General features: G+C 42.6%; 1 protein-coding gene across 1 annotated transcript; it reads right to left on the bottom strand.

Annotated features, from left to right (window-relative positions):
• Window positions 1-83: 83 nt before the first annotated feature.
• On the bottom strand, window positions 84-25,894 carry LOC105906456 (ATP-binding cassette sub-family C member 8-like). The gene is made up of 40 exons (XM_031569307.2): window positions 25,385-25,894; window positions 22,353-22,515; window positions 21,181-21,322; window positions 20,723-20,844; window positions 20,046-20,212; window positions 18,712-18,954; window positions 17,433-17,621; window positions 16,760-16,924; window positions 16,447-16,602; window positions 16,087-16,221; window positions 15,591-15,753; window positions 15,332-15,372; window positions 15,042-15,187; window positions 14,180-14,288; window positions 13,938-14,072; window positions 13,225-13,297; window positions 12,932-13,037; window positions 12,525-12,554; window positions 12,208-12,240; window positions 11,918-12,016; window positions 11,166-11,250; window positions 10,588-10,668; window positions 10,232-10,369; window positions 9,599-9,706; window positions 9,340-9,439; window positions 6,882-7,120; window positions 5,395-5,561; window positions 4,826-4,895; window positions 4,438-4,595; window positions 4,064-4,156; window positions 3,794-3,896; window positions 3,438-3,551; window positions 3,089-3,209; window positions 2,495-2,625; window positions 2,214-2,292; window positions 1,983-2,091; window positions 1,442-1,545; window positions 856-989; window positions 491-553; window positions 84-320 (listed from the first exon to the last, which is right to left on the bottom strand). The coding sequence occupies exons 1-40, from the start codon at window positions 25,400-25,402 to the stop codon at window positions 183-185; spliced, it is 4,770 nt and encodes a 1,589-aa protein (XP_031425167.1). The 5' UTR covers window positions 25,403-25,894; the 3' UTR covers window positions 84-182.
• Between the last annotated feature and the right edge of the window lie 996 nt (window positions 25,895-26,890).

The raw sequence follows: 26,890 nt of genomic DNA, 5'->3' as shown, positions 1-26,890 counted from the left end.
AATATAAAGCTGAACTATCAATATGCAACCCGTGAATTTTCCACTTTAACGTCTATTTCCCCTGGGCATTCACAACAACGTTATTTTGTAAAGAAAAAATATGTTTTATTAGCACGAATATACAAATTATCAACAAATTTACACAATCTTAAAAAAAAAAAAAAAACATGCCCTCTTTCCCCTTATTTGTCGGCCCTCACAAAAGATGCAAATATACTGTCTGTCTCTTGCAAAAGAACACCAGGCTCATCGTATTCCAAAATGACTCCGCGCTTCATCACAATTACCACATCAGAACTCAGTATGGTGTTGACGCGATGCTGAAAGAAAGCATTCAAGTTTGAGCATCATACATGAAATACTGTTGAGGATGTTGTAATTGATATAGCGTAGAACAAAAAACGATTTGTATGTTTTAAGCGTCTGTGAGAACCTTGAAAAGCGCTATATAAATGTGATGTATTATTAACATTATTATTATGTTACTCACCGCTATGGTGACGACAGTCCTATCTGCGAAGGCTGTCATGACTACTTTCTGCAGAATGCTTTCCTGAGGAAACAGATATAGGCGCACAATTAGCAAAATGACGTATTTGGCTGTGTTGAAGCCCTGTCCAGGGTGCTGACCTCGTAAAGTTGGGCGTTTAATGGTTACTCTTTACCCTTATAAAAGTTGGTGCAAAGGAAGGTGAAAGTTACAATGTATCGAATTGAAACAGCAAGATGGTTAAATTTAACCATATGGTTTGCTATCTAACTGGTTTGGGTTATGAAGTTCTGATCTTTAATGAAGTTCTGACACCAGCAGATATGGCTGTTCATGTAAGATATTTGCCTTCAGATGCATCTTACCGTGGCCATGTCTATTGAAGCAGTGGCCTCATCCATGATCAAGATGCTGCTCTTTCGCACAAATGCTCGTGCGAGACAGAACAGCTGGCGCTGACCCTGACTGAAGTTTTCTCCTCCTTCTGTTACGGTTGCATCTACAACAGGAGAGAAGACCTGTAGTTTCAGAGGTATTTACAAAACACTCTACTATATGACAAGCACTGAGCCAGTCAGAAAGTGTAATCCAACTTTTAGCACAACTTTTTTAGGGGATGGGAGAAGGCCAGTGAGTGTTGAAAGTTAGTCATGTAGAATAATGCTGTCAAGCCACTATGTCAGATCAGCCAACAGTGACGTTTCATGAGATAATAAGTCCCAGCTCTAACAAACTACTCTGCACAGACCATGAAATCTCTATGGCACCTTTACCTAAGGCTATACTTCAATTGCTCTCAATGACAGAGTGCATCAGCATGTATATGACATTACCTTTTATGACATTACAGCATACACTAAAGGGTTTACAAGAGTGAGGATTTGAACCCAACTCTGTCATAGAGGACTGCTTGGTTAGTTGGTAGTGTATTAGTCAGCACGTTTGTCTTACCAAGCCCACCAGGCAGAGCCTTAACCACTGGCATGAGCTGGGCGATTTCCAGAGCCTCCCACAGAGTTCTGTCTGAGGCCCTCCGCTCAGGGTCTAAATTAAACCTACAGGGCAGATGAAGGACGGTTAATATTGCAATCACGTTGATAAAAGCCAATCAAGGGAACAGAACACTTCGACACGTGAGAATCTGAGACGTATATCCACGGGTGAGATGTTGCAACTATGAAATACTGTAAGTGCATTTCAGGTTGTATTTTTAGTTTTATATTGGCAGTATTTATGCCTAGCATAATAGCTATGAAATCCTATGGGTGACAGGCAGTATGTTATGACCTACTGGAAAATTCTCAAAGAGTCTGTGTCTTTATTGTCCCTGTAATGTCAGGAGGCCTATTCTAATCTCAGACCGCTGAGGGATTTTCTATCCTGCACAGTGATGACAGAACGCCTGCGACAGTTAATACTATAACTGTTTATTGTATTTTTAGGATGAGTAAAACAGAGACGCACTGGGGATTAGGGGCTTCCAAATGCTCACCGAATAGTTCCACTGAACATGAAAGGATCCTGCAGAATGATTGAAAAGCGTGATCTCAGGGTCTGGAGAGGGAGCTTAGCTATGTTGATCCCATCTACGATAATTTGCCCTGAGAAAGATAGGAGAAACACCTGAAATAAATGTGACCCGACATACCACAAAAACGTGAGACTATTGACAGCCCACTACATGACAGCCCTTGTGATGCTCTCCAAATAAAACTATACAAACCTTCAAATGTATCAACCATTCGGAACAGAGCCAGAGAGAAAGAGGACTTTCCACTTCCTGTTCTGCCACATATCCCAACCTGTGAAGACAGGTTTAGTCTAAACACTCACTGTATCACACATTCAAACACAGAAATACTCATTCAACAGAATCTGTCATTTGTCTATGCGTCATCAGGTTTTATTCCATTTTGGAGCTATGGCAATCCTACAGTCTGGTGATATATATACTGGTATATTACCAGTGATTTTGCATGCTGAGGGTAAAACTCTGTTGGTTACCTTTTGACCAGGTCTGATGTGAGCATTGACATGCTTCAGGACTGGCTTTAGTCCATTGGCATAGCGCACACTCAGGTTCTCGATGTTTATCTCACCATACTGTGGCCACTTAGCAGGTACCTGTGCTGGTGCTGTGTCACACACACACACACACACCCACATACACACACACGAACACAAACACACACACCACATACAAACACATACAGATACACATCCCACACACACCAAATACACACATATTCAAAATACAAAGGAAATAGTTAGGACAGTTAGGAGACATGAGCTCAGTTGTCAGAATCATAGCAACCCCTTCCAACAGTGCACTTACAACATCACTTTATTTACAGCACCTTACATGGTTATAGTTATGTATTTAGCCTGTCATTTATTGTATTGTGTATTTTATGTATTTTATCCAAATTCATTTTAAAAGCATATTTAAAAGTTTATAAAACATGAACAAAAGTGAAGGCCTATTGCACGTAGCACCACACATGTCTATGACTCTTCAGCGGTGAGCGTATCTATGCTGTGCGACTCACTCATAACCCCCTGGTTGCACTCAGAGCGTATCTATGCTGTGCGACTCACTCATAACTCCCTGGTTGCACTCAGGCTCGATCTGCAACAGGCTGCTGATCCTCTTCACACAGCCCAGCTGCACCTCCATGTCTGCCAAGTTACGCACCATCCAGTTGAGGTAATTGGACACCTACAGGTATCAACAGTGACTTATCACATGCTAACTCCTCCACACATGACTACTATTAAAATTCCTGGTATATTTGAATGGATTATGAGATCATGTATATCATTATTATCATATCATCATATTGCTAATGATTTCAAATGAGATTATTTCAAAACCTCTCATTCCAAATATAAGAAACATGCTGCTTTAACTGTAGTATGGCTGAACAATAATGATTTGGTCACATACCATAAGTGCGTATGTCAGGGCTAACCCAACCTGACCCGCAGTGAGAAGGCTATTGAGGGACTGACTAATGGAAGCCACCGCAGCTATCAGAACAACAAAAGCCCCAATATACTCCTACACACACACAGAACACAAAGGGGATCCAGTGCAAAAATAAATTGCTTCAGTTATTCTTACCAACATAAGCCAACATAAGACTGTTGAATGATAAATTATATGAAGAAAAACAAGAATTTGTCATTTGCCAAATATTATTATTAAATGATTATAAACAGACTTAAAAACTACTGATACAAAATGATTAAAAATCAACTATTTATATAAAAAAAAAAAATGAAAAGACTGAGATGTATTACCATGCGAACCTCCAGCCAACGATTGGCTGCTGTCAGGAAGAGGGAGGCAATGTTGTTCCCATCTGCATATTCTAGTAGTTTCTTCTTGAACCTTTGTTCATACCTGTGAAATAATCACATGGAGAAGGATTGATACATGATCATTTCAGTCTCTTTATTCATTCGGTACTGTATTTTTTTAATTAAATATGCTGTGAACATCGTCCTCCACATAGCTCCAGGTCCAGCTGCAGCTCCACAGATCTCAGACAGCGTGTGTGGCAGAATCACCTGAATGCGCGGATAGTGGTGAGTCCCTCCACAGTCTCAGAGAAGTGAGACAGCAAAGGAATCTGGGTGCTTTCCTCCAGTTGCTGAAGATCCCTACAGACAGAAAAAGAAGGGCGATGCCTTAACCTCTGTCCTCTTATTCAGATACCTTAACATTAACTCATATATTTTTAAGATCTTTCTGAATAAGACAGCTTGCCAACCTACATGGGCTATTAATATAAATGTCATTGTGTATTAACATTCACAGTACTTGAAATATAAGAGCATTATATAGGCATATGTGTGTAGTAGGGTATTGAATGATTCAAAGGTAGACTGGCTGATTGATGAATGAACTGAAAAGTGGCTTGTTTTCCTAGAGTGGGTCCAACCTGGAGGCCACTCTGAAGTACTTCTGTATGAAGTAGCAGATGATGCCCAGGGGGACGAGCGCGATGAGGAGGACCGGCGTGATGTAGGCGATGACCCCGATAGCGGACACGCACAGCAGCGCCGAGCGGCTCAGACACTCCAGGGTGGTGGGGATGTGCTGTAGACGCACATGAGAGAAGACAGTCAGCGCTGGCCAAACTATGTGTGAAAGTGTAAGCATATGATATCATGTATGGATATATGTTTCTTGATGGAACATTACTTCAGGGCTGGCTATGCTGTATTATTGACTAGCATGATATCAGAGCATGTGTGTTTGAATTGAATGTCCCATTCAGTCCCTGATATGTGTATGGTAGGTGTTCAGGCCTATTCCAAAATGTTTACCTGGTCAATAGTGTTGGTATCAGCGGAGAACCTATTTAATATGTTACCCAAAGGAGTCGTCTCAAAAAGCCTGTTAAACAAAAACAGACACAGAATGATTGCTAGTCAAGCATTTGTCAATATTCTGGTACAAACCCCATTTCCCGTTACTGCCAACATTACAGCCATTAGGAAAACATCACCGCACGGCACAAACAGGCCGAGCCAAATGGCCTTGACTTTGCCAGAGGAGCACAATAAGTGGAGTTCATTATCTGACCACTGCCTCCCAGGATGCGGCCTTTGTCCACTCCATTACCCTTAAGAGCAGATGGCAGTGCCTTGGAGCCCAGAGACAACACAGCTCTGCTCTGCTCTATTCACTGAGTTGTGAGAAATGAGGGGGGGGGGGCTGCCATGATATAAGACACATTAAAGACTACATTTGACTGCTAATCTTTTCACTTTCTTACACAGAACATAGATCTTTATCTCTGAGCTTGGCCTGTATGTCACTTTAATGAGTGATACCTCTCTAGAGTAGAAAGAGACACTCACTCCCACAATGCTCTTCTCGCACACAGTCCTACCTCATTGGGGCCAGTATGATTGCTTTAAGCAGGTTGCCATGCAGCTCCGTGGCAACGCGCAGCCCTGTCCACTCGACGGCCACTGAGGTGACCAGACATAGGACTATACACAGACAGCAGAGGATGCAGAACACCAGCAGGTAGTATGAGTGAGCGAAAGTGCATGCCTGAGAGAGGAAACATCTCAGAGTTAGTCAAGTGATCAGAGTGGTTTGTTTGTTTGTTCTTTTGTAAAGGAAGATACAAACCAAACATCATGCATCCAGTACAACAAGAGAGGCATCTTCCAGATGCTAACAAACGAGTGTATGGACAAACGAGTGGAAAAAGTAATAAAACAGAAAGTATGGTTCATTTGGCCTGGCTATAGGGACCCATATACCCACAATGAACTCACTACTACACAGCAAACGTTTGATAACACGTGTCCTCGCACGAGTCACTGTACCCTCTGAGTGGAGAGATCGGCATGGTTTCCAGGAAATTAACAAAGCCTTCACATGCTAACAGATTTATCACTGCCGTGCTTTTTAAGGCATGCTGGCAAACTGACAAACACTTTTCTCTCCAGACCAGAGGACTGTTTGCCAACGTGATTAACACGTGCAGTTAAACTCCATAAAACAGTACATCTGTTTTGCAAATCAGTGTTTGAACAGGGCCACTAGGAATAGCCAGTATCTGTGGACGTCCTATGGGAATTAAAATTGGCAACAGGATTATTTCCATATCAAGAAAAACACCATAAACTGCATTAATCATAGTGCTGTGTTACACAAGATTTAAAACAATGGTATAAATTTGATCAAGATTAACTCCTTCTCTTGTGCATAAAAACCTGCATTTATAGAACAGATTCAACAAAAATGTGAACACATACAAAAGGATGTTTGCCTGCAGGCACTAAGCTAGTTCTGCTGGGACATGACCCTTTAGTGAGGGTACACTGGACACAGTGTTTTCTGCGAGGTAGAGAAGGGGAAGAGAGAGAAAGGAACAGCTGTGTGACAGGCCCAGAGGCCTGGGGGACATAGGCAGGCATATGGAGGGGTCCAGGGACAGCACAGCACAGCACGGCTTTGCCTAAGTTCTTATAGGGCCTATTTTGGAATTGAGTGTGTTGCAGTAGCACCCACCCGCCTACTCCCCACACCCCCCTTTACTTTCAATTCCTTGGGGGCCAATTACATGAGCTTGCTGGGACGAGGTGGGGTGAGGGAGGTCTGTCGGTCAGTCATGTGGCAACTGTACTCTGACGGATCTCTGTGGCTGAAGAGATGATCGGGTGAAATGTGAGGACAACTCGTGCCTCCCGAAGTTATTTACTACTCGCTGAGACGCCCTTGCACCTGTTCCCACGTCCAGAGCGTTGCCCTGTCGGCCTGCAACACCCCAGTGAACAGTGAAATACACGTGCGTGAGCTGCAATTAAATGTCAAGAGTGTCAGATCCCGGCTTGACCCGAGAGTCACCTGCCAATCTCGCACCTGCTCGGACGTGCAGTTGCCCTCGGCGATGCTGAGCTTGACCACAATGAAGCTGGACGTCCAGTGGGCCAGCCAGTAGTCGATGGCCACCATGAGCGTGTGCTTGGCGAGCTGCGACAGGACGAAGAGCAGCAGCAGCAGGAAGCCGCCCGAGTGCAGGTACGTGCTGAAGGAGCGCCACGGGATGGTCTCCCGGCGACGCAGCTCCGCTGCCAGGCTGTCCTCGTCCGTCACGGACTCTGCGGAGAACACCGGCCCCCGTGAGAGGGGGAAAGACAGACACTCCCACCAACACATCACAGCGCTCTGGTTCCTGCGTGGTTGTGCTAGCCACTAGCACTGAATGAGTTCTTAGGCTAACATTATTATTCACTGTCACTTACAAACTTTGTCTTCAGTTCATCAGTTTTATGGCCAATCACTATAATTAACATAATCCTCTTGCACACACAACTACACAGAAAATAGAGTGCTCTAATTGTATTGGGTAAAAATCCAGGCAAACATGTATACATCAGTCAGAAACACTGTACCTTCCATTACCTCCCTTTTATCTACATGCACTTAAGAGGCACCCTGGGCTCTAAATACTGTAGGTGATCAACTTCTTTACGGTCTCCAGCTGAAACTGTTTCAAGGGTAAGTGTGCATGTTGCTAACCCATAATTATGCTAAATTACAGGTGCATGCTCTGTGTCTGGGTTTGAGGCGAGAATGAGAAATAGAGCAGGAGGTTTTTCCAGGTTCAGGATGTCTAAAGCGGCATGCCTCATATTCATTCTCTGTATGCAATACAAGGTTCTAAGATGCTAAGGGGAGATGCAGAGGAACAGGACAGGATCTAGTTTTGTTTTAGTACAGAGGATTTTGTACAGCTTGTATTTAATATAACTACTATATAGGACAATGGGAACATGCTTTTAAATGATTGTATTTGGGCACCAGCGGTGAAAAGCTATGTCTGGGATGTTTCTCAGTAATTGTTTAAACGATAAAAGGATTTAAATGTTCCTTAGGATGCACATTTTATTACTGTATAACAGCCACTTATTATCCATGCACTCTTATACCTGGCAATTTCTTACCTCTCTCCTGCATTAGAAATAATTTATTGGACTTTGTATCTATTGCTAATGAGTAAATGTAAATGTAACTAAAATACTATTCAGTTAAGAAGATTCTTGGCAGCATCTTGGTTTGTCAACTGAATAGCATTGTTAGAATATAATTCACATTCTGCATCTGGTGCTAGTTCATCTGTTTAAATTCCCAAACTTTTTAGGACTGATATTGTTTAAACATTAAAACATTCATCCACTGAAGGTTTAGAATATTTACAAGCACTGCAACATCCCTTCACTAAACTGGCTACATGATGACTAATCTCAGTTAATGGAGTATGAAAAATAAATAAACAAGCCTCCATTTTCACAATCATTTATAGAAATTGTGTTTAATCTATTCTCTATCAATCTGATGCTATCAATCTCTAATATGATTTTTTTATCATGTACTGCGGCTGGTGAAGTTACATTTTCTCTTTCCTTTTTGAATGCCAATCTACATCGAGCCTCAGCTGATTTCAGACCTGGGGGTGTTCGTCGTACGTGGTTTAGTGACAAACCTGGATAAGTTAACTCAAAGTAAGTGGTAAACCTCCTAATAGAAGAGCCCTCTGACGTTGTTTTGCTAGGAAAATGAACCAATGGGGGTTCTTTTATTAGGAGGCTTACCACTTACTCTGAGTTAACTTATCCGGGTTTGTCACTAAACCATGTATGACGAATACCCCCCTGAGTTCATATGTCACCCTAACATTGTGTATTAAGATTGTGAAAATGTCCCTCATCCAGTTGGATGCGTAAGGGGGAAAACTATTTAAAAAAAACCATGCCATTCCTTCCAGACCTTTGTGAGCACTACTATCAACATCAGGTGCTGAAGCCATCCCATATGTCCACACATGTGTGCCACAGGGATGTAGAAAACAACAACAACAACAACAACAACAGCAATAAAAGGTAAACATCAGGGCTCTGCAGCAACGACACAGAAAAAAGGACATAAACAGACCACGCTACATCAAAAGCAGCCCAACTAACAGAATGGGTTCCAGGCTACGTGACTCAGTTTCAAATTCACTGGGCTTTAATCATGCCACCACTCCCTGGTCGCAGTCATCTGTAACTCATCTGACCGTGGCAGTACTGTCTGCCAGGGTAGTCGTGTGGTTCAGTTGCTCTATACACAGATGATACACTTCAATTAATATGCTGATTGATGTGTAAGTGGTGCTGCTTTCCACTATGATGTAAGCTAAAGTTATATGTAATGCATCATTACATATCCTTTGATTGACTTGTCTCCTCCTCACAGTGAGAAAGTACCAATGAAAACAACAGCAAAGGTAGATATAGAAAAGTAGATATTCTGCTTTTAACATCAGGAGTGGCCCCACCTTCATCCTCTTCCTCGTCTCTGGTCTGTATGTCTCTGGAGTACATGTTTCTCCGGAAGCTTTTCTTCCTCATCTCAGTGGTACTTTTCTTCCCAGCCTCCTGTAACACAGAGGAGCAAACAAGGGATCCACCCGCATGAATGAATGTCTTGAAATGTCTTCAATAATTGACACTAAACAAGCATCTCATAGTGACATCTAGACAGTTGAAAAGGTTATATATGGTAACTCTGTCATGACCTAGTATTAAACACAGTACCTCTCTGTACATGAGAGTTCTCCACTGTTCATACAGTTCAGGCTCTGAGCATTGGATATCTCTCAGGGTGCCTTGGGTCTGCACTGTTCCATCTTTCATTGCAATGATCTGTGTTTGGGGACAATTAAGGCAAGGCAAGGCAAGGCAAGACAAGTGTATTCATATAGCACAATTCATACAATTCATAAAAAGTAGAGTGCATTTGGAGTGCAAAAGGTTACAGTGTTATGTACTGCTGTAATGTTATAATTGTTATAAATACATTGTTCTGTATGCTGTATTAAGACTTTATTTCAAAATGGTCCTCCCACTGAAATGGTCAGGACACCGGTCAGGATATTTATAGTTACACTACCCAAAGGTGTGAGATGTGCATTGAGAACATTAAACTTTACTATACATTTTACTATTACCATGTTTGGAAAACCCTCATCAGTGCACAAAATTCACAATGTAATATGAAAAATATGATCACTTGCACATCGTTGCACATTTGAACAAATACTATAGTTTACTGTTGTATGGGTGTATTCTGTTTAGCTTCCCGAGAAAAGGGTTGTTTAGGACTTCAATATGCAGACATCTTTTCTCAGATAGTCTTGTGTAAGTATCAGCAATCAGTAGCAGCCTTACCCAGTCTGCATTGGGCAGATAATGGAGCTTGTGGGTGACCAGCACCACTGTCCTCTTCTCTCCCTTCAACATCCTCAGGATGCCCTGCATCATCAGGTGGTCACTCAGGTGGATGTCCAGGGATGAGAAAGGGTCATCCTGAGGACAACAGAACAGCAGACACATGTAAACACGGCTAGTCTCCTGTGCCACATACTATATCATCTGTGCCGGAGCCCAAACAGGCACATAGGAATGTGAACTGGGGCCCTGGTTTTTTTAATATTTATTATACTTATTTTATTTTTATTTTCATTTAATTAAAATGTATCATTTAATGGAAAACATTAACGTGTGGGCAGAGTATGGTCACCCACCAGAAACACCACGCCGGTCTGCTGGTAAAGAGCTCGAGCCACACTGATGCGCTGGCGCTGCCCACCTGAGAGAATGATGCCCTGGCGAGAGGAAGGACCAACATTACCAACTCCAGAGCGAGAGGGAAGTGTATAATAGTGAAGTTACACAAGAGGAGACAGAGCAGCAGAGGATGGGGAAGAGATACAGAGTCACAGAACATTAGATCAGCCTTGTGTCTAGCTGATATGACTACGGTTCCACTACGGTTCCCTAAGATGGTGGTGCTCTGAGAGCCGCACGGAGAGGTGGAGGGGAGGGGAGGGGACTGTGTATTCGGGTGCGCACGAGAGAGGACTGATGCCTGAGCAGGAAGTGCCTAAGGGGGCAGAGCTCCTCTCTCAAATCCTCTTGTGTATCTGGGATTGTGAAGGACCAGTGGAATGGAATAATGTGTTGTCGGTCCACAAACAGGACACATCCTCGTAAGGATCCTCATAGCATGCAAGTCGCAACTTCAATCATTACTTCAATCTCACTTATAACAAAATCACACCACATTCCTAATTTTGACGGAAAGGTATCTGAACAAACGTACCTGCTCTCCAATCACTGTTTGGTCCCCTTGTGGCAGAGAATCAAAATCTGGCTGCAAAGAGCACGCATCCACTACATCTCTATACCTGGGAAATGATATGAAAAACACTGCATTCAGACACATTACAGTTCAAATATGGAAGTGCCTCTTGCTGGAAACTGGCCTCTCTATGGAGAGGGAAGGGTTTCTAAAAGCTCCTGACCTCGATGCCAGGATTTGTAACGCTTGACGACTCCTTAAAGGAGACACAATCAAGTCCCAACCCTAGGCTGAAGTGGCAGGGCCTTCCCCTTAGCTCAGATTTGCTTGGACCACATTAATTGCTTGGCGAGGACTACTAGAGTGGGGCGAAATCTGTGCCGTTACGTAACTACCCTGCAGACACACAACACTGGCCCGCACTCATTTAGCCCTTTAATGCATTCTCAGAGACAGGCCACTCACCACCGGGCAGACAGGAGGACAAATGGACTCAGGATTTTAACAGTAGTGCTTTTTTTAGATGTAAACACCTTTCTAGCCTCTAGCAACATATACAGTAACAGCAGAGAGAGAGAGAGAGAGAGAGAGAGAGAGAGAGAGTGAGAGTAAGAGAGAGAGATGGGCAAGGATTATAGCAAATATTGTAAAAAAGAAAGCATGATGTTGATTGTAAAATTCTTTTTCACTTTTCTCATTAGAGGACATAGAGTAGTTCAGGCTTTTTTTCCTAGGTCTGTGGGACTTAGGCATGTCTTTGCTGTGATCTTTACCTTGTCTGGTTAGGGGCTGTATCAAAAAGAACATTCTCCTCCACAGTGCTGTTGAGCAGCCAGGGCCTCTGGGAAGCATAGGCCACTGAGCCTCTCTTCCTAGGGTGAACGCATACATCAGCTGTACATCACATGTGATTTAATCCTCTATATCTAGAACACTCCATAAGTCACTGCTGAATCTCAAGTCCTTTATTATACGTTACACTGACTTTATTGTATTTGGATGCAATGAGGCAGATAACTGCCTTAGAGGCTAAGATAAATGTTATGTAGTAACCAGACAGTACCTAGATGGTTTTCCTGCTGTGGGGTTTTCATTGCTAAACAGAGAAAGAAAATGTTATTTTTAACTTTCACTGATGTTTGTTTTCTGATGATTGACTGACATAATACATAAAGCTATAGTCATAAATGTACTTCAGCATGCTGAAATGCTTCTTTTTCTCCAAGGAGTTTTATAATGTATAAGGGTATGTCAGTTAAGATACCGAAATCATCAGAAAACTTAACTGACATAATACTCTAATACTGCTGAAAGCATTTCAGCAAGCTACTGCACAGTCTTATTTTGTTTACTGCTTATCTTTTACATCACAACACAGACCTCTCCTCTCCATCCTCCTGTTTGCGCTGACTAGAGAGGAGAAAACAGGAACACTGGATTAAAATCACTGCTGTTTTCCAAGAAAGATTACATGTGTTTCACAACTGGGTAGCTCTTCATAATAAACAACTCTTACATCCAATTTATCCCAATCCCAGTCCCAACACTACTTTGATCAAAACATATCATGTGCATTTAGTTTAAATGCAATCATTTTATTTGCTACTAGTAAAACTAGTGAAAATGGAGAGATTGAGAGATGAGTACACTAAAGGAGTTATGGAGAGATTGAGAGCTAAGTACAGTAAAGGAGTTGTGAGAGATGAGTACAGTAAAGGAGTTGTGAGAGATGAGTACACTAATGGAGTCATGGGGAGTCATGGGGTTCTCTTCTTTCACCCCCTCACCAGTTCCAGGTGACACTGCCTGAAATCATCTGCATCTCTCCCAGAGCTGCCAGCAGCAGAGAGGACTTCCCACAGCCAACCTGCCCCACAACCATGGTCAACTGACCTAATACACACACACACACACACACACACACACACACACACACACACACACACACACACACACACACACACACACACACACACACACACACACACACACACACAATACATGAGTCAGAGCACTTTAAATACAAAATAAAATGCATCTCATTATAAGTATTTTGAAAGAGAACACAACCTGTCCTCACCAATAGGAACCTTGATGTCAATGTTAGACAAGGTAGGGGTTCCCTGTGTCCAGGAGAAATAACCATTTATAATCTACAAGGATGAAACAGAATAATTGTGATTAAGTAGATTAGGTTTAGTAGTTAACATATGTCTTTCTACCAGAAAGTAAGAAAAAAGAAAGAAATCTAGATGGATGGAAGGAAAGAAATCTGATAATTATATGTCTTATCCAAGGGACTGCGTTAAAAAATTCAATAGGTAGCATTGTCTTTGAGGGAAAAAACCTTGTGGGTGGGATTTTCAAACAATGGTGCTGAATGGAAGACTGTTCTCTGTGAGCACTTGACTGCTACCTCTAAGCACAACCCCACACAGCCTCCCAAAAAAGCATTCATTACATGACGTTACAGTATGTCTCTTAGACTGCTGCCTTGCAGACGCTAGCCCACTTGATCCCCCTCTCCCTGCTGTAAAAATAGCCACCAGCTGAAATGAACGATACCCACAGGGTTCCTCAGAAATGACTGATTGACATGAGACACCACCTTATTGACCAATGACCTTTGCACTGTATAAGAGGTGTTTAAGTACTGCCTGACTGAAATGATACTCCTGGGAGTGTTTAACACATTTTTTTTACTGAGTGGGAATTCTTAACCCTTTCATGCAATGGGTCTCAAACACTGGGTAGCACGCTAAATGAGCACCAATGGGAGTCAGCTCCTCCTACCTTAATACAGATGTTGTCCTCCTGGACAGTGGGTGGCTCCTCCTCAGGGCTCTTCTTGGCCGGGGCATTGTTGTGATCTTTCTTTGCATTGTGCTTGCGGTTCAACAGGTTTTTGGCCTGGAGCTGACACAGGTACTGAGGAAGAGATAACCACACTGAAACACCAGGGAACCAGACGATAGTTCAAATTCTAACAGAGAGAGGTGTAAAGAGAGGGGAAAAAAAAGGTTCTGTGTACTCACTACTGACTTGATGTTGCTTGGGTTACTGGATGTAGTTGGAGTGGGGGTCTTGGGCTCTGGCTCTGTTTCAATCTCTTCACCGCAGAAGAATTCACTGAGTTTCTGAACACTGAGAGGGACAGAGAAGCTGAGACTCAAGTTCTATCCTCACACGCTCGATGGATGAAGAGCAGGCGTAGGGGAGAATGTTTGCCTTCAAAATTGCACTGACTTGAGAAACAGCTAAAGGTGACTTTATCTGTATTGTCCTTTCAAGCGGTGTGATAATAAACCTTAGTGAAAACCTGCTTGTTCCTGTATGCTACTGGCTGGTATTGAACCATAGTGCATCTAGTACTGAAATACAGATTTTAAAGTAAAGTGTGACTTGCTCACTGTATTACTCACTATGTTTATATCTACAGTAGATGAGAAGAGTCTGAAACAGCCTTGGTAACTTTAGAAGGGAATATCACTGCATGATATGCCAGACTAAGAATTTATGGGGCAACTAGACACCAGAAATGACCCCTTAACCCTTATTCCTGTCAACAGGTCAGGTATGCAAAGCTCTGAATGGTAAATTTAACATTTCTGGTACAATGCGATAATGATGTGACATACAAATATTTCAGAACATTACTTTTGACATTGTATGGTGTACTGAAATTCGAGAAATTCCTCACTTAGACCCCCCCCCCCCCCCCCACACACACACACACTGAAATGTGTCTCTTAAAGCAGTATTTATATCCCAGATGAAAATAACTATTGAAAATAAATAAGCGCAAATTAGAATGTTGTTCATTGCCATTTTACAACTTATGTTAATTCCCCCCTTTTCCTGGGACAAAAATCTCCAGTAAAAAGCGTGACTATTCACCTGACCAGGGCTTTGACTGTGGACCGCAGGACACTGGAGAGCAGGAAGAGGGGTGTGACCAGGATATGGAAGAGGGACAGGGAGGCGAACGCCACGTCAGGCGACAGCTCGTTGTTGGTGGAAATGTAGACGTGGACCAAAAATGTCTTCAAGAAAAGAAAAGAGCCATAAATATACAGTAATGATGAGCATGGATTTGTATAGGTTAAGGACACTACAGAAAAATAGAAAAAAATTAATTGTACGCAATACGTCATATTTGTTTAGGTAGAATGTGTGTTTGCACTTACTGTAAGAACTGCAACAATTGGAATGGCTGCATTCAGGAAAACTGGAGAAAAAAAAACAATGTGAATGTTGACAATGTACTTTCTAATATAGATCATCTGCATGAGGAGGTCCATTGTACTGAAATGTAGAAGGAAGCGCATGTTTGTTAGATCCAGAGGGGGATGGCCATGTGGCCCTCCTGGGGACTTAAGGAGCGGAGACCGGATGGTTGGGCTTAGAGGGGGATGCATGGCCAGTGGAGTATTTAATCAGGCTTACTGGACACCGAGGTGTGGATCGCAAAGGCTCTGAGGCTGGTAAGCTCCTTCGTCCGCGTCTCCTCGATGCTATCCCTGAAGATGTGCTCCCAGGCATACAGCTTCAGCATTTTGATTCCTCGCAGCAGCTCGTTGGTCCTCTTCAGTCGCTCACTGGTGTGTTCCTGATGGAGGGAGGATGCTTTTTTCACTCTTCTAAAGGGACATTCCTTTCCTCTCAACTACTCTGTCATATAGAGCTGTGGCCCCCGCCTCAAACAAACTTCAGACATATCTAGGCTCGGTCTAAGCATAATAAGAAACCTACTAAATTTTCCCAGCATATATATTTCAAACTTTGGTTCAGTGTCTCACATCTGTATGCTTATGCTATGCTAGCAGAGTGCTACAGTGTAAGTGTATACAGCATGTATACAGCATGCTAGCAGAGTGCTATAGTGGAAGTGTATACAGCATGTCCACAGTGCATATGCATGAGTGCGCTAGACTCCACTCACAAAGGTGCTTTTCTGCGCCCGGGAGAGCTGGGTGGCCAGCAGGTACTGCACAGGGGCCAGCAGCATGATGACCGTGGCTCCTATCAGCGCACTGACCCCCAGGAGGTAGTAGAGGAGGAATACGCCGATGACCACCTGCAATGGGGAGGAGATGCCAAACTTAGCTTGAGCATTTATCAAAAATCCACAGGGGTGGGATGACATTTTGTTGGTTTGTTGTGTGATGAACATAACTGATGGAGCATTTCGAAGAATTCATAAAGTTGGAATTCATATCCTTACATATTTTAGATGTGAGATTAGTTCCGTCTAAGACAACCATGGTTACATGATGTGTGATCAGAGTGGCTTATGTCTTACTTGAACTGGCATGGCGCACAGATTGGGGCAGAGGAAAAAGAACCACATCAGCTGGTTGGAGTCTATGGCGACCAGGTTAGTAATCTGTCCCGCTGTCATGTCTCCCATGGACAAGTTAGACGTGCAGAGACGCATAATCTTGTTGTAGATTTTTGCCTGAGGGGAGTGATGGTCAATAACACAGATTGGAAAATGAAGAGTCAACACAAGGATACTAACTGGTTTGAATGTAATGACATTGAGAATTCTGATTATGTTGTGAATCTCAAAAGTTAAAGTTAGATTAGGGTTCAGAGAATGTTTAGGGAAATACCTGCATAGCCCCTCTGAGTTTAATTCCTGTTTCTATGGCGACATAGTAGGATGCCTGTAAGAAGGTTCTCTGCAGTAGCAGGGCTAGAAACAGCAGGACAGCCAAGACGTACGCATTGGCCAAGAACGCCTGGGAGGAGATGAAGTGGACCCCCAGCAGTTTGACCTGTGACACAGCCACAACACAAGAGGAAAGCTTAAGGGGAAGAATAAATCTGACCCTAATCCTTTGATATACTCTCACACATTCTGCTGTCAGCACTTGCACTTATCATCTGTATTTTCATGGCTTATCATACATTTACAACCTTCTCTACACAACTACACCCACAATACTGTCCATGCGAATCCCCTATAAAATATCCAGTATACCTAGGGACATCTGCCCTTTTAAAGGTTATATCCACCTCAGGATGCTTCGTGTTTGCCATGAATGTGCTTATGCTTATAGCCTGATCTACATATAATGTATATGTGTAGCCGTATGTTGTCGGTGCGCTCTCTCCCTGAACACGCGTCACTTCTAGTTGTTTCTGGATGACCAGGCAGCTGTTGGAATCTGCCCTGGCACATTTTTTATCCCTGAACACGTCGGTGACGGCTCTTACTCTTAAGAATCACAAGTTCACATTTGTTCACAGCTCCCACGCACGCACGGTGAAGTTGGTGCTTACGGGATCCTGGATGGTGTGATTCTCCCTGCTTATGTGGTGGACGATGCCAGAGATGCACAGAGGCCCGGCGAAGCCCAGCAGGTCAGCTATGAAGCGGAAGGTGATGCTCAGGAGCAGGGACCTCCCAAAAGCCTGCTGCATTGCCCTCCAGATCCACCGGGGGCCACGGGGGACAGTAGTGCCCTCTTTCTGCATGGAGGAGAAAAAGCCAGTGAGACAGAGAAATGAGCAGAATAGCGGAAAAGATGGAGGTGAACAGAGACATTGAACGCCTAAGAAGGAGAGAGCATTACAAGGGTCAAAGGGAGGGTAAGACTGTAGTGATCTTTAGTTCTAATTCATCTGGTAATCACCACAAGATTAATTGCACTGTGAGGGTGAGGGTGAAGCTTTCTGGTGGATCGGTTTAATGTTCTGTGTGAGTGTGTGTGTGTGCAGGGTTGGGAAGGTTACTTTTGAAATGCAATAGGCAAATTATTATACCATTACTACCATTATTATACTCAACAAATGTACGCATGTTTCTTTGTGATATAATTATCCGCTTCTTATTTTTTTCATTAATTGTGCATTCATGTGACTGCACATGTATAAACACAGCTGTTAATGAAGACATGGCCTTACACTGCCTCAAAGGCAATAGTTGTACACTTGTATTAAAGCGTGTTAAATACTGTATGTTAAAGTGTGTAAAAGATATAATGAATTGAATGAGTAAATTCTCTCATAGAGGATTAAGAGTAGGAGTAGGAAACGTATGTCTTTAGTTTCTCAGATCCACTGGAATGACAGCATAGCTACATATAGTCCTGACAAGTTGATATAAAAAAGGATGTACTCGTCTTGTAGCAATGTGCTTAGCAGCAGAACTCTGGCATTGTTGATCAGAGAGTGGGTTTGCCTTCAGGCCTTGATTGAATACTGTAGTGAGGATGTATAATCCCCACTGACATCTTGTGACTTCTCCGAGGGATGGGATACCCCTTGGGACATGAGATGGGATACCCCATCACACTTTCAGGCTTTTTTTAGCTAATACTATTCAAACCAGCAATAAGATAACAATGTGAGTAGCAAAATGGGAATAAAAGAAAGAAATTTAATTTTAAAATCACTTCACTATTGCTGCTACTTAGTAAATATATTTACATATCGTGTATAACACCGTCCACTTTCAAACTCCCCCATTTACCACCTCTGTTCCAAAATGTGAATGTTAATCACAGCCTCGAGGTTGTTTAATGATTCTGGTTTCAGGAAGTAACAGTGGGTCTAATACCTTTTGAGTATCGAATGCCTTGCGGAGTCGCTGGTAATTGGTGATAGCACGCATGGCGATGGGAAGCTTTCCGATGATCTTTAGGTCGATGGGCCGTTTGTGTGCAGAGGTGATGAACTTGTTCATCCACCAGTAGGTGCCCTTGGACAGCAGGTTTACGAAGGGCTGCAGGTAGCGCACACCCAGATCCTGCAGGTCATCTGGGGGCTTTACCTCTGGGGGCTGGTTGAAACACATGTACCGCTGGTGAACAGAACCAGAAACAGAAACAGAAACAAGGGCATGCATTAGAAGATGAATGCACCATACTGTGTGAGGGATGCAAGCAGTTGCATATTAGAGCTTTGTGTAGAGGAGTGGGAGCTTAAAAACTGGTCGCATTCAGAACAGGAGATATACAGCAAAAGCTCTGCTCTACCAATTACAAACGCATCACTGATTTACATCCGCCTCCCTCCTCTACAGCGGAACATATTTTACATGTGTCTTTAAGAGTTAGAACACACACACAAACACACACACACACACACACACAGTATTCAGCATATAAATAAATGAATAGTCCATGAATGAAATCATTTTCCTGGACTGACTATCTTCCTAAAGCTTTTCTCCCCTGGCAGGGCCACCATGGGGTGGATGAGAGTGGATGACTGGCTGGTGTCCTCAGCAGATGGGCTCTTGACCTGGGCTCAGTGCGCCAGTACAGCGAGTGAAAAAATGCAAAAACTGCACAGGGCCAGGCCCCATCATCACTACGTTCCCTGAGCTAAACGGCTTTGCGTTTGCAGCGGGGATTTGCATTCGTCGGGGACAACAGCTGTAATGTTGCAAACGGCAGTCGGCAGCTTGGCAACACACACACCGAGTTCACCCGGCTCCTGACTTAGCTCTGAGGCATGGCCATGCCGCCTCATCCATTTAATCCCTCGTGCGCTGTTGTGTAACGCATGATCAGAGGCTCACACTGTCTCTCTTGCCTTTCATTTACTCAGGGGTGTGTTATCTCAACTGGGCACTTTGCATAAGTAGCCCCAACCAGCACCAAAGGCAGTATACAAACAATATACACCAAGAGTATGATGATTTTATTCTTAGAGGTATGTATTTAATACCTGAAAAGGGTATACGTATATGTTACGACTAAGCACAAAGCAGAACACGCATATGTATACATACACTTAAACACTGACACACACACACATACCCACAGAGACTCGGAGGTATACACACACACACATGTACACATGTTCACATCATCCAACACCATGCCCAGAGTAACCCCCCCCCACACACACATACACACACACACACACACACACACACACACTCACCCTGCCCAGGACAACATTGACCTCCACAGCCAGCAGCAGCCCGTAGATGAGGGCCAGCAACCCAGTGAGGCAGAAGCGCAGCTGCCCCAGGCCAATGCCATGCGCGTCGTACTTACCGAACTTGATGGTTTTAGTGACAAAAGCTAAGATCCAGTAGATGAGCAAGGCTTAGGGAGGCAAGCAAACATAAGCAAACAGCAGTCACAGAAAGCCACCAAGCAGGGGTGACAACATCTGGCAGAGCTCTTACAAAAAAAAAAAAAAAAAAAAAAAAACGGTTTTAGGAGGATAGGAGATTTTCCTTTATTGAGGAGCCTAAACAATCTGTCTATCCACCATAACCGTGGTCTGACCTCGTAAATATTTGTTAAAACGATAAGCAGCTGTACGGGGACATCTGAGTCCGAATAATGAAACCCTGCCCCTTGATACCTCTTCCTCCCTGAGCCATATTAGTACACCATGTTTTGTGCCAAACTACATCCCAGCGCATCCTCATCAGTGCATTAGTACATCAAGCACAATCAACAATGAAGTACGTAAGACTGCATGCAGAAGAAGCTTTGCATTAGTGGATTGAAGGAGAGAACAAGGCTATAGATCATGCAGGCTTCTGTTAATTTCAGTTTTCATTAACTGTATTCATTTCATTAGTGTCCATTTCAAGCATACTGTACCAAAGAGTAGTTTGGGAAAGTTGGAAGTTTCAATGTTGTGGTAGTAGATGATTGATGTGATCGCCGCTAGGAAGGCCAGGCCTGGCTGCATGTACAGATGCAGGTGACGAGATTGACTGAACCTGCCGAATGAACACAAATCATCATTATCACCACCAATAAAAAACTCTAGCGCATATACCATCTTTACTGTACATACATAATGATTGCATACAACAGAACGGTGCTCACATCAAAGCACTCAAAGTTCAAATAGAGTTTATAAAGCCCTTTGTTCTGTTGACATTAGATGTGGACATATTTTTTTATAACAACAGGAAGTCCCTGGGGGGGGCTTGACCTTTCACAGGTCACATCAAACCATTGTATCCTTCCTCTAAGCCTCTGTCATAATCCCCTATAAGGCTGAAAAAACATAAGTGTGTGCGCGCACGTCTCTGACTACTGGCGGTACTGACCCATCTGACACGATGCCCTCCGCGATCTCACACACCAGCACGAAGAGCAGCATGAATGTGAGCAGCCAGCGCAGGTTGTGTCCGGGAAAGTGCAGCCAGGTGCTGTGGTGGATATGGACCTTTGAGCTCTGACTGCCCCAGCCTGTGGACACCACACCACACAGCGACTGTTAATCAGGTGAATTAGCTAGCGGTTGCTGTGGTGTCCTTACCTCAGGGTAGTATGGTCTTAGACATCACATCCTGAAAGACACAGTCTGCACAAAACACTGCAGGCAGGAAAAGAGAGTAGTCTACTACAAAGGTATACCGCTGCTTCCAGGCTACTACCCATGCACATTATGTCTTTTTTCAACACATGTATATTCCTAGAGCCATATAAGGCAGTAGTATATCAAACAATATTATTTCATTATTAATAGACTGAACCCTTGCATTGTACCTCAGTAAGGAATGCATTAATTGTATAGGAATTGGCCTTTTGATGTTGCCATTACGACTAACAGACTACATCCACAGTTTATTTAATAATATAATTTGACAAATTGTTGATTTTGCAGTTCTCAAACAGTTCTTATAACATTTTTGTCTGGGACTAATCCAAAATCCATATATTTTACCCAAACCATCAGGAACGTTTATCAATCCTAAATCTGCTGTTAGCAATACACAGGAATTTGTAAAAGAAGGAGTTTAATACCTAAACTAGCTGACTTTCTTATCCTGGTAGCTGTCCTGAAAACTGATGTTCTAGTACTTCTCTGGCCCTAGAATCTAACTGCAATTTCAACTTGGTTGGACAATATCAACTAATCAGGAAATCTTAAGAGACTGATATACCTGCCTGACAATTATTATGTTCTTGGCCCAGACATTCAAGCTATGAGGCGGACTCTTACAATGACTGTCTGATGGGAGTTGGCAAGAAATACTAACATTGACTTAAAACAGCTTCACCAACTCTACCACAGAAAAATTAGAGACAGATGGTGTATTATTAAATGAAAATGCTAGGTCTGCCATAGCACTATATCAACATTAAGCTTAATAAGTGATGGACTGATTTGTAAAATCCTATGTGACTCCAGTGTTTGCTAATGTAGCAGTGAGTCAATACCAGTGATGTGGTTCCCCTAGCTTAAAGCCTCTTTGAAAGATGGAGGGAAACCCACCGATGAAGAGGATAGGGAAGGTGCTGAAGAACAGGAAGACATGCGGCACCAGTCCGAGGGCGTCCAGGAAGCATCCATTGTTCAGCACCCCGCGGTCCACATTGTAGGCTGCTGAGTTGTTGTCATTGCCGCAGAAGGACAAAGTCGTGTTGCACACCCGAGTCTTCAGTTGGTGGCAGGGAGGTGGACAAGAAAAGGGCATCATGGAAGAAAGAAGGAGTGGAGAAGATCAGAGGAGATGACAAGCATATGACAAGCAGGAATTTAGGTCAGCACAACACAACACAATGGTGTGCACTGGATCCAAATTATTTTCTGTTCTTCCTCCGCTGAACAATCAGAAAGGTTCAAAGGTGTTGAAAACAAGGCAGTGTTTCTGTTTCCTTGGTTCTCCCCATCTTTGTTTAATGGGTCAATTTATCCTCCTGAGTATCCCCTGCAGGCAGAGCTGTCCTCTGGTTCAGCTTGGACACATCCTCTGATTAGGAAACGGCTCCAGGTGGGGACAAACACTCGGTCAGAGTTGATAGCATAATTTGTGTCTCTCTCTCTCATACACACACACACACACACACACACACACACACACACACACACACACACACACACACACACACACACACACACACACACACACACACACACACACACACACACACACACACACACACACACACACACACACACACTCTAACATAGACACACACAGTGCGTCAGTGTTAGTGCTATGAATCAGATGTATACTAGCATTTCAGAATGAGAATGACAATCGAGAATGACCGGTGCAATAATGTTGGATGTGCTTTTACAGATGGCAGGGGATTTCTACTAAAACATGCAACGTGTGAACTCTAACTGACCTCAGGTCAGGGCACAGATCTAGTTCTATAATACCAGGACACAACAGGAAAATACTACTTCCCTGCATACTACACTGTGCTACATACTACAGCTCTCTGTGGCTGTGGCAAACGAAGGAGTCAATTTGTCATGGGAGGCTTATTAAGCATACAGTTTGCATAATTCAACAAGGACATGGAAATATCATGACTAGTAGAATTAGTGTTATGGTTTGTACCAGCCCAACCCTACACCAGCTGAACTACAAGTAGCAACTTGTATAACACAAACATCAACAACAACAATTATTTTTGACTTTTTAAGGATTTGGGGACTTTTACAGTGAGTATTAACAATTGTGTAAAATGTGACGTGGTCTTATGAAAACAAAAAAACAAGAATAAAAAAAAATGACTTCAATAAAGAAGGTTTTCTGTCCTCTGGGTGTGGAGTTCTGGCGCGACTTACTAATGTGGGATACTCACTGCTTAATCTCAGGATTACTGCATTATTGAGAGGTCGCTTCAGACCTCTCGTCATCAAAATATCTTAATCTTTAGAGTTTGTAAAATGTAAAACAGATACAATTTACTTTTGACTGTGTGTATACATTGAGAAGTAGTAAGCAGAGAGAAATCTATTGTGTTTTCATCGCAATAAATGTAATTAAAAAAACTAAATATATACTTTGTTTTTCAAACCAGCTAAATCCACTGAATCCAAGAGGAGGTTTCAAAAACCATGAATAATGATTAAGTGAATTTTTTCTGTAAAACTCCTGATATGATTTATAAAAGACAGACGATCCTGATGTAAACTATGCTGAGAACACCACAAATGTGTCTGTACCCTATGCAGCAATTAGTGATGACAAAGTCACACTTTCAAAGTTTTCAAAAAGGTGTAAAAGGAACAGTCCCCCCATGGAATACATGCCCCATCATTCCAATATGCTTATTCAGCATAAATAGCATGATTGAATGGCCAAGCTTCATGACTATGGCTGACACATTTGTTGGTAATCCTCTGGGTTCAACCCTAAGTGACTGAGATGAATGGAGACGTGCACAGCTGCACGTCTAGACTGTTGTTTTATACACGCAGAGATAAGAATGGTTGCACGCAAACACTGGAGCTGAGAGTCTGGTATAGGATCCCTGGTCGATGCCATGGGACTGCCATGCCTGTAAACAACCTCCTTGCTGCAGCTGAGAGGCTCTGCGGAGATGATGACAGTAGACAACAGTACACCCGCTTTACTGCCCGTGAGCTGCCTCTCAACGCATGAGCTGCCTCTCAACGCATCATCTACTACTGACTGTCGTCTTCACTGTGAGGATGTGGATTGTTATAAACACACGTGTGAACACACACACACACACACACACACACACACACACACACACACACACACACAATACACATACACAAACACCCAAGTCTATATTCACAGACATGTGCAGAGTCAATATGAGCTTGTGCCCTAATGGAAGTGAGATTGATAAATGAATTACTGTTAATAGTCACACTTTATTTGGATGGTGCCCTATAGACTGGCTACAGATGCTCAGATTATAAACAAACTATCAGTTAAAACTCTGTTAACTACAATGTATGGTTGTGGTTAAGGTTAGGGTTATGGGGTTGGGTTTGGTTAAGGCTATGTTCAATGAACAATTACAAAGACTGAACTTGAATTTCAACGAACCATCTGTAAAGTCTCTATAGATGTACTATCCAAATAAAGTGTTACCATGTAAATAAATTAATCAATAGTGAAAGGCTTTGTAAATTTCGTTTTATTTCAATAAAAAGGCCAATATGAGTGCATAAAATACACAAATTGTGCTCTACACCAAATCGTAATTAATGTACATATTATAGCGGTGCTCCTCAAACTAAGTGCAAACTCAAACATGAAGCTGTATGATAGTATACTATTGCATCCAGAGGATGTACACATTGAGGGTAGTGGCATGACTGGAAGATTATATAATGTTCAGAAATGGTCAAAAATACATATTCCCTTTATCATAAAGGTATATGCGCTCAAAGAGCTTCTGCAAACAGTATTCTTGTGAGAACACCTGAGTGCTGAACTATGAACTCGAGCAGAAGTGATGGTCTCACTATTAGGATACGTTTTCTACAGAAATACATTCCAGAGTGTTAAGTAAATATTTACTACTCACCGGTGGATATCGGTACATCTTCTTGACCTATGTTAGTGGCATCCACCATGAACTCTCTCGAGTAGTGAATGGAGTTAGCTCTCGAAATGAATTTCAGATAGTAACATAAATTTCACAACGGTAGTGACGCATTCGTCCTCTTGTAATTGGCGAGTCTGGCTATCTGATTGGCAACGAATAGGTGCCATATGAGTGGTTGAGTAAAGGGATGCTACCAAGTTGTCGATTCTTCGGTGATACAGCCCAGAGTGGAAACGTGTGCGCAGATCTGGAGACAGTAGAGCAGGGGAATGATGCACTCCGTGGAGCGACAAGCTGTACGAGGCTGAAAAGGATCGCAAGGTCTGTGCCTGGATTTTAAATCCTGATCTGCTTTGAGGGTTTCCTCTGACGAGCACACCGAACTATGATTGAACACGTGATATTCTGTTTGAATCCCCCAGAGTGTTTTCAAACACTCGAGCAAAAGAGAAATTAATCAAATCTGACGTTTCATTTTTTCAGCTGCTCACTTAAAGACGGATAATTTACAAAACTATATTTTCACGCATATTTCCCCGTGATCTACGGCAAACGACCGTGTAGTCATTTTCTAAATGTCAGAAGACTACTTCTGAACGCATATATTTCACGCATATAGGCCTACGCTACGAAAAAAGTGTTGGAGTAGAAGGCATGGATTTGGAGTAGAATGTACAAAATCATATTTTCACGCATATTTCCACGTGATCTACGAAAAACGACTGTGTAGTCATTTTCTAAATGTCAGATGATGACTACTTCTGAACGCATATATTTCACGCATATAGGCCTACGCTACGAAAATAGTGTTGGAGTAGAATGGATGCCATCAATTCATTTTGTTGTTTACCTACTTTCTCTTTCCAAAACGAAATTTGAAAAACACAGTGAGAAGCAGTTCAGATCAAAGCTCAATAAAACACGCACATTGGAAAACGTACTATACTGCCCCCTCTTGGTGAAAATTTGACAGTCAATTTAAGGTCAGAGTATAAAGATGACCTTAATGACCCTGATCAGCCTTTTTGTTCAAAAATGATCATTAGATGTAGAGAATAAAGTGCAGATATGGCCATATCTATCCATAATCCACTCATGATGGGCCTTCAGGAAATTGATGAACAGCTCTCAGGTTTGATGAAATGAGGAGATCACACTATGTGACTACAATAAATATTTTCAGTTGAGCCATTCCCATACAAATAATAGATGTACGTATATATAACATGGATGTAAAAATATACTATGACATCTGTCTCATTTCAACAGTATAGTGACATCAAGTGTTCCAGTTGATATCCATGGTCACTTTGTTTACATGGCCCATTGTAGCAGATTTAAAGGATACCTTACACAAGGCGTTTCTGTGAGAGAATGAGTGACCACCAATGTGTATCTAAACAGTTCACCTATCTCTTGTACCATCTTCCATGGCTCCCTCTCACAGTTTAAGCGCCCAAAATCAGCCATCACTGCAGCCCCGGC

The sequence above is a fragment of the Clupea harengus genome, chromosome 6 (genome assembly GCF_900700415.2).
Source record: "Clupea harengus chromosome 6, Ch_v2.0.2, whole genome shotgun sequence".
NCBI lineage: Eukaryota > Metazoa > Chordata > Actinopteri > Clupeiformes > Clupeidae > Clupea > Clupea harengus.
Note: the sequence above shows the minus strand (reverse complement) of the source record. Positions and strands in the feature narration are given on the sequence as shown.

Excerpts from the sequence above, each read along its gene's own strand:
- LOC105906456 (XM_031569307.2), bottom strand. Across the intron at positions 11,251-11,917 it reads ACAGCCCCTAACCAGACAAG|GTATAGAGATGTAGTGGATG; the intron begins GTAAAGATCACA and ends ATCATTTCCCAG. Across the intron at positions 5,562-6,881 it reads GCAACTGCACGTCCGAGCAG|GCATGCACTTTCGCTCACTC; the intron begins GTGCGAGATTGG and ends TTCCTCTCTCAG.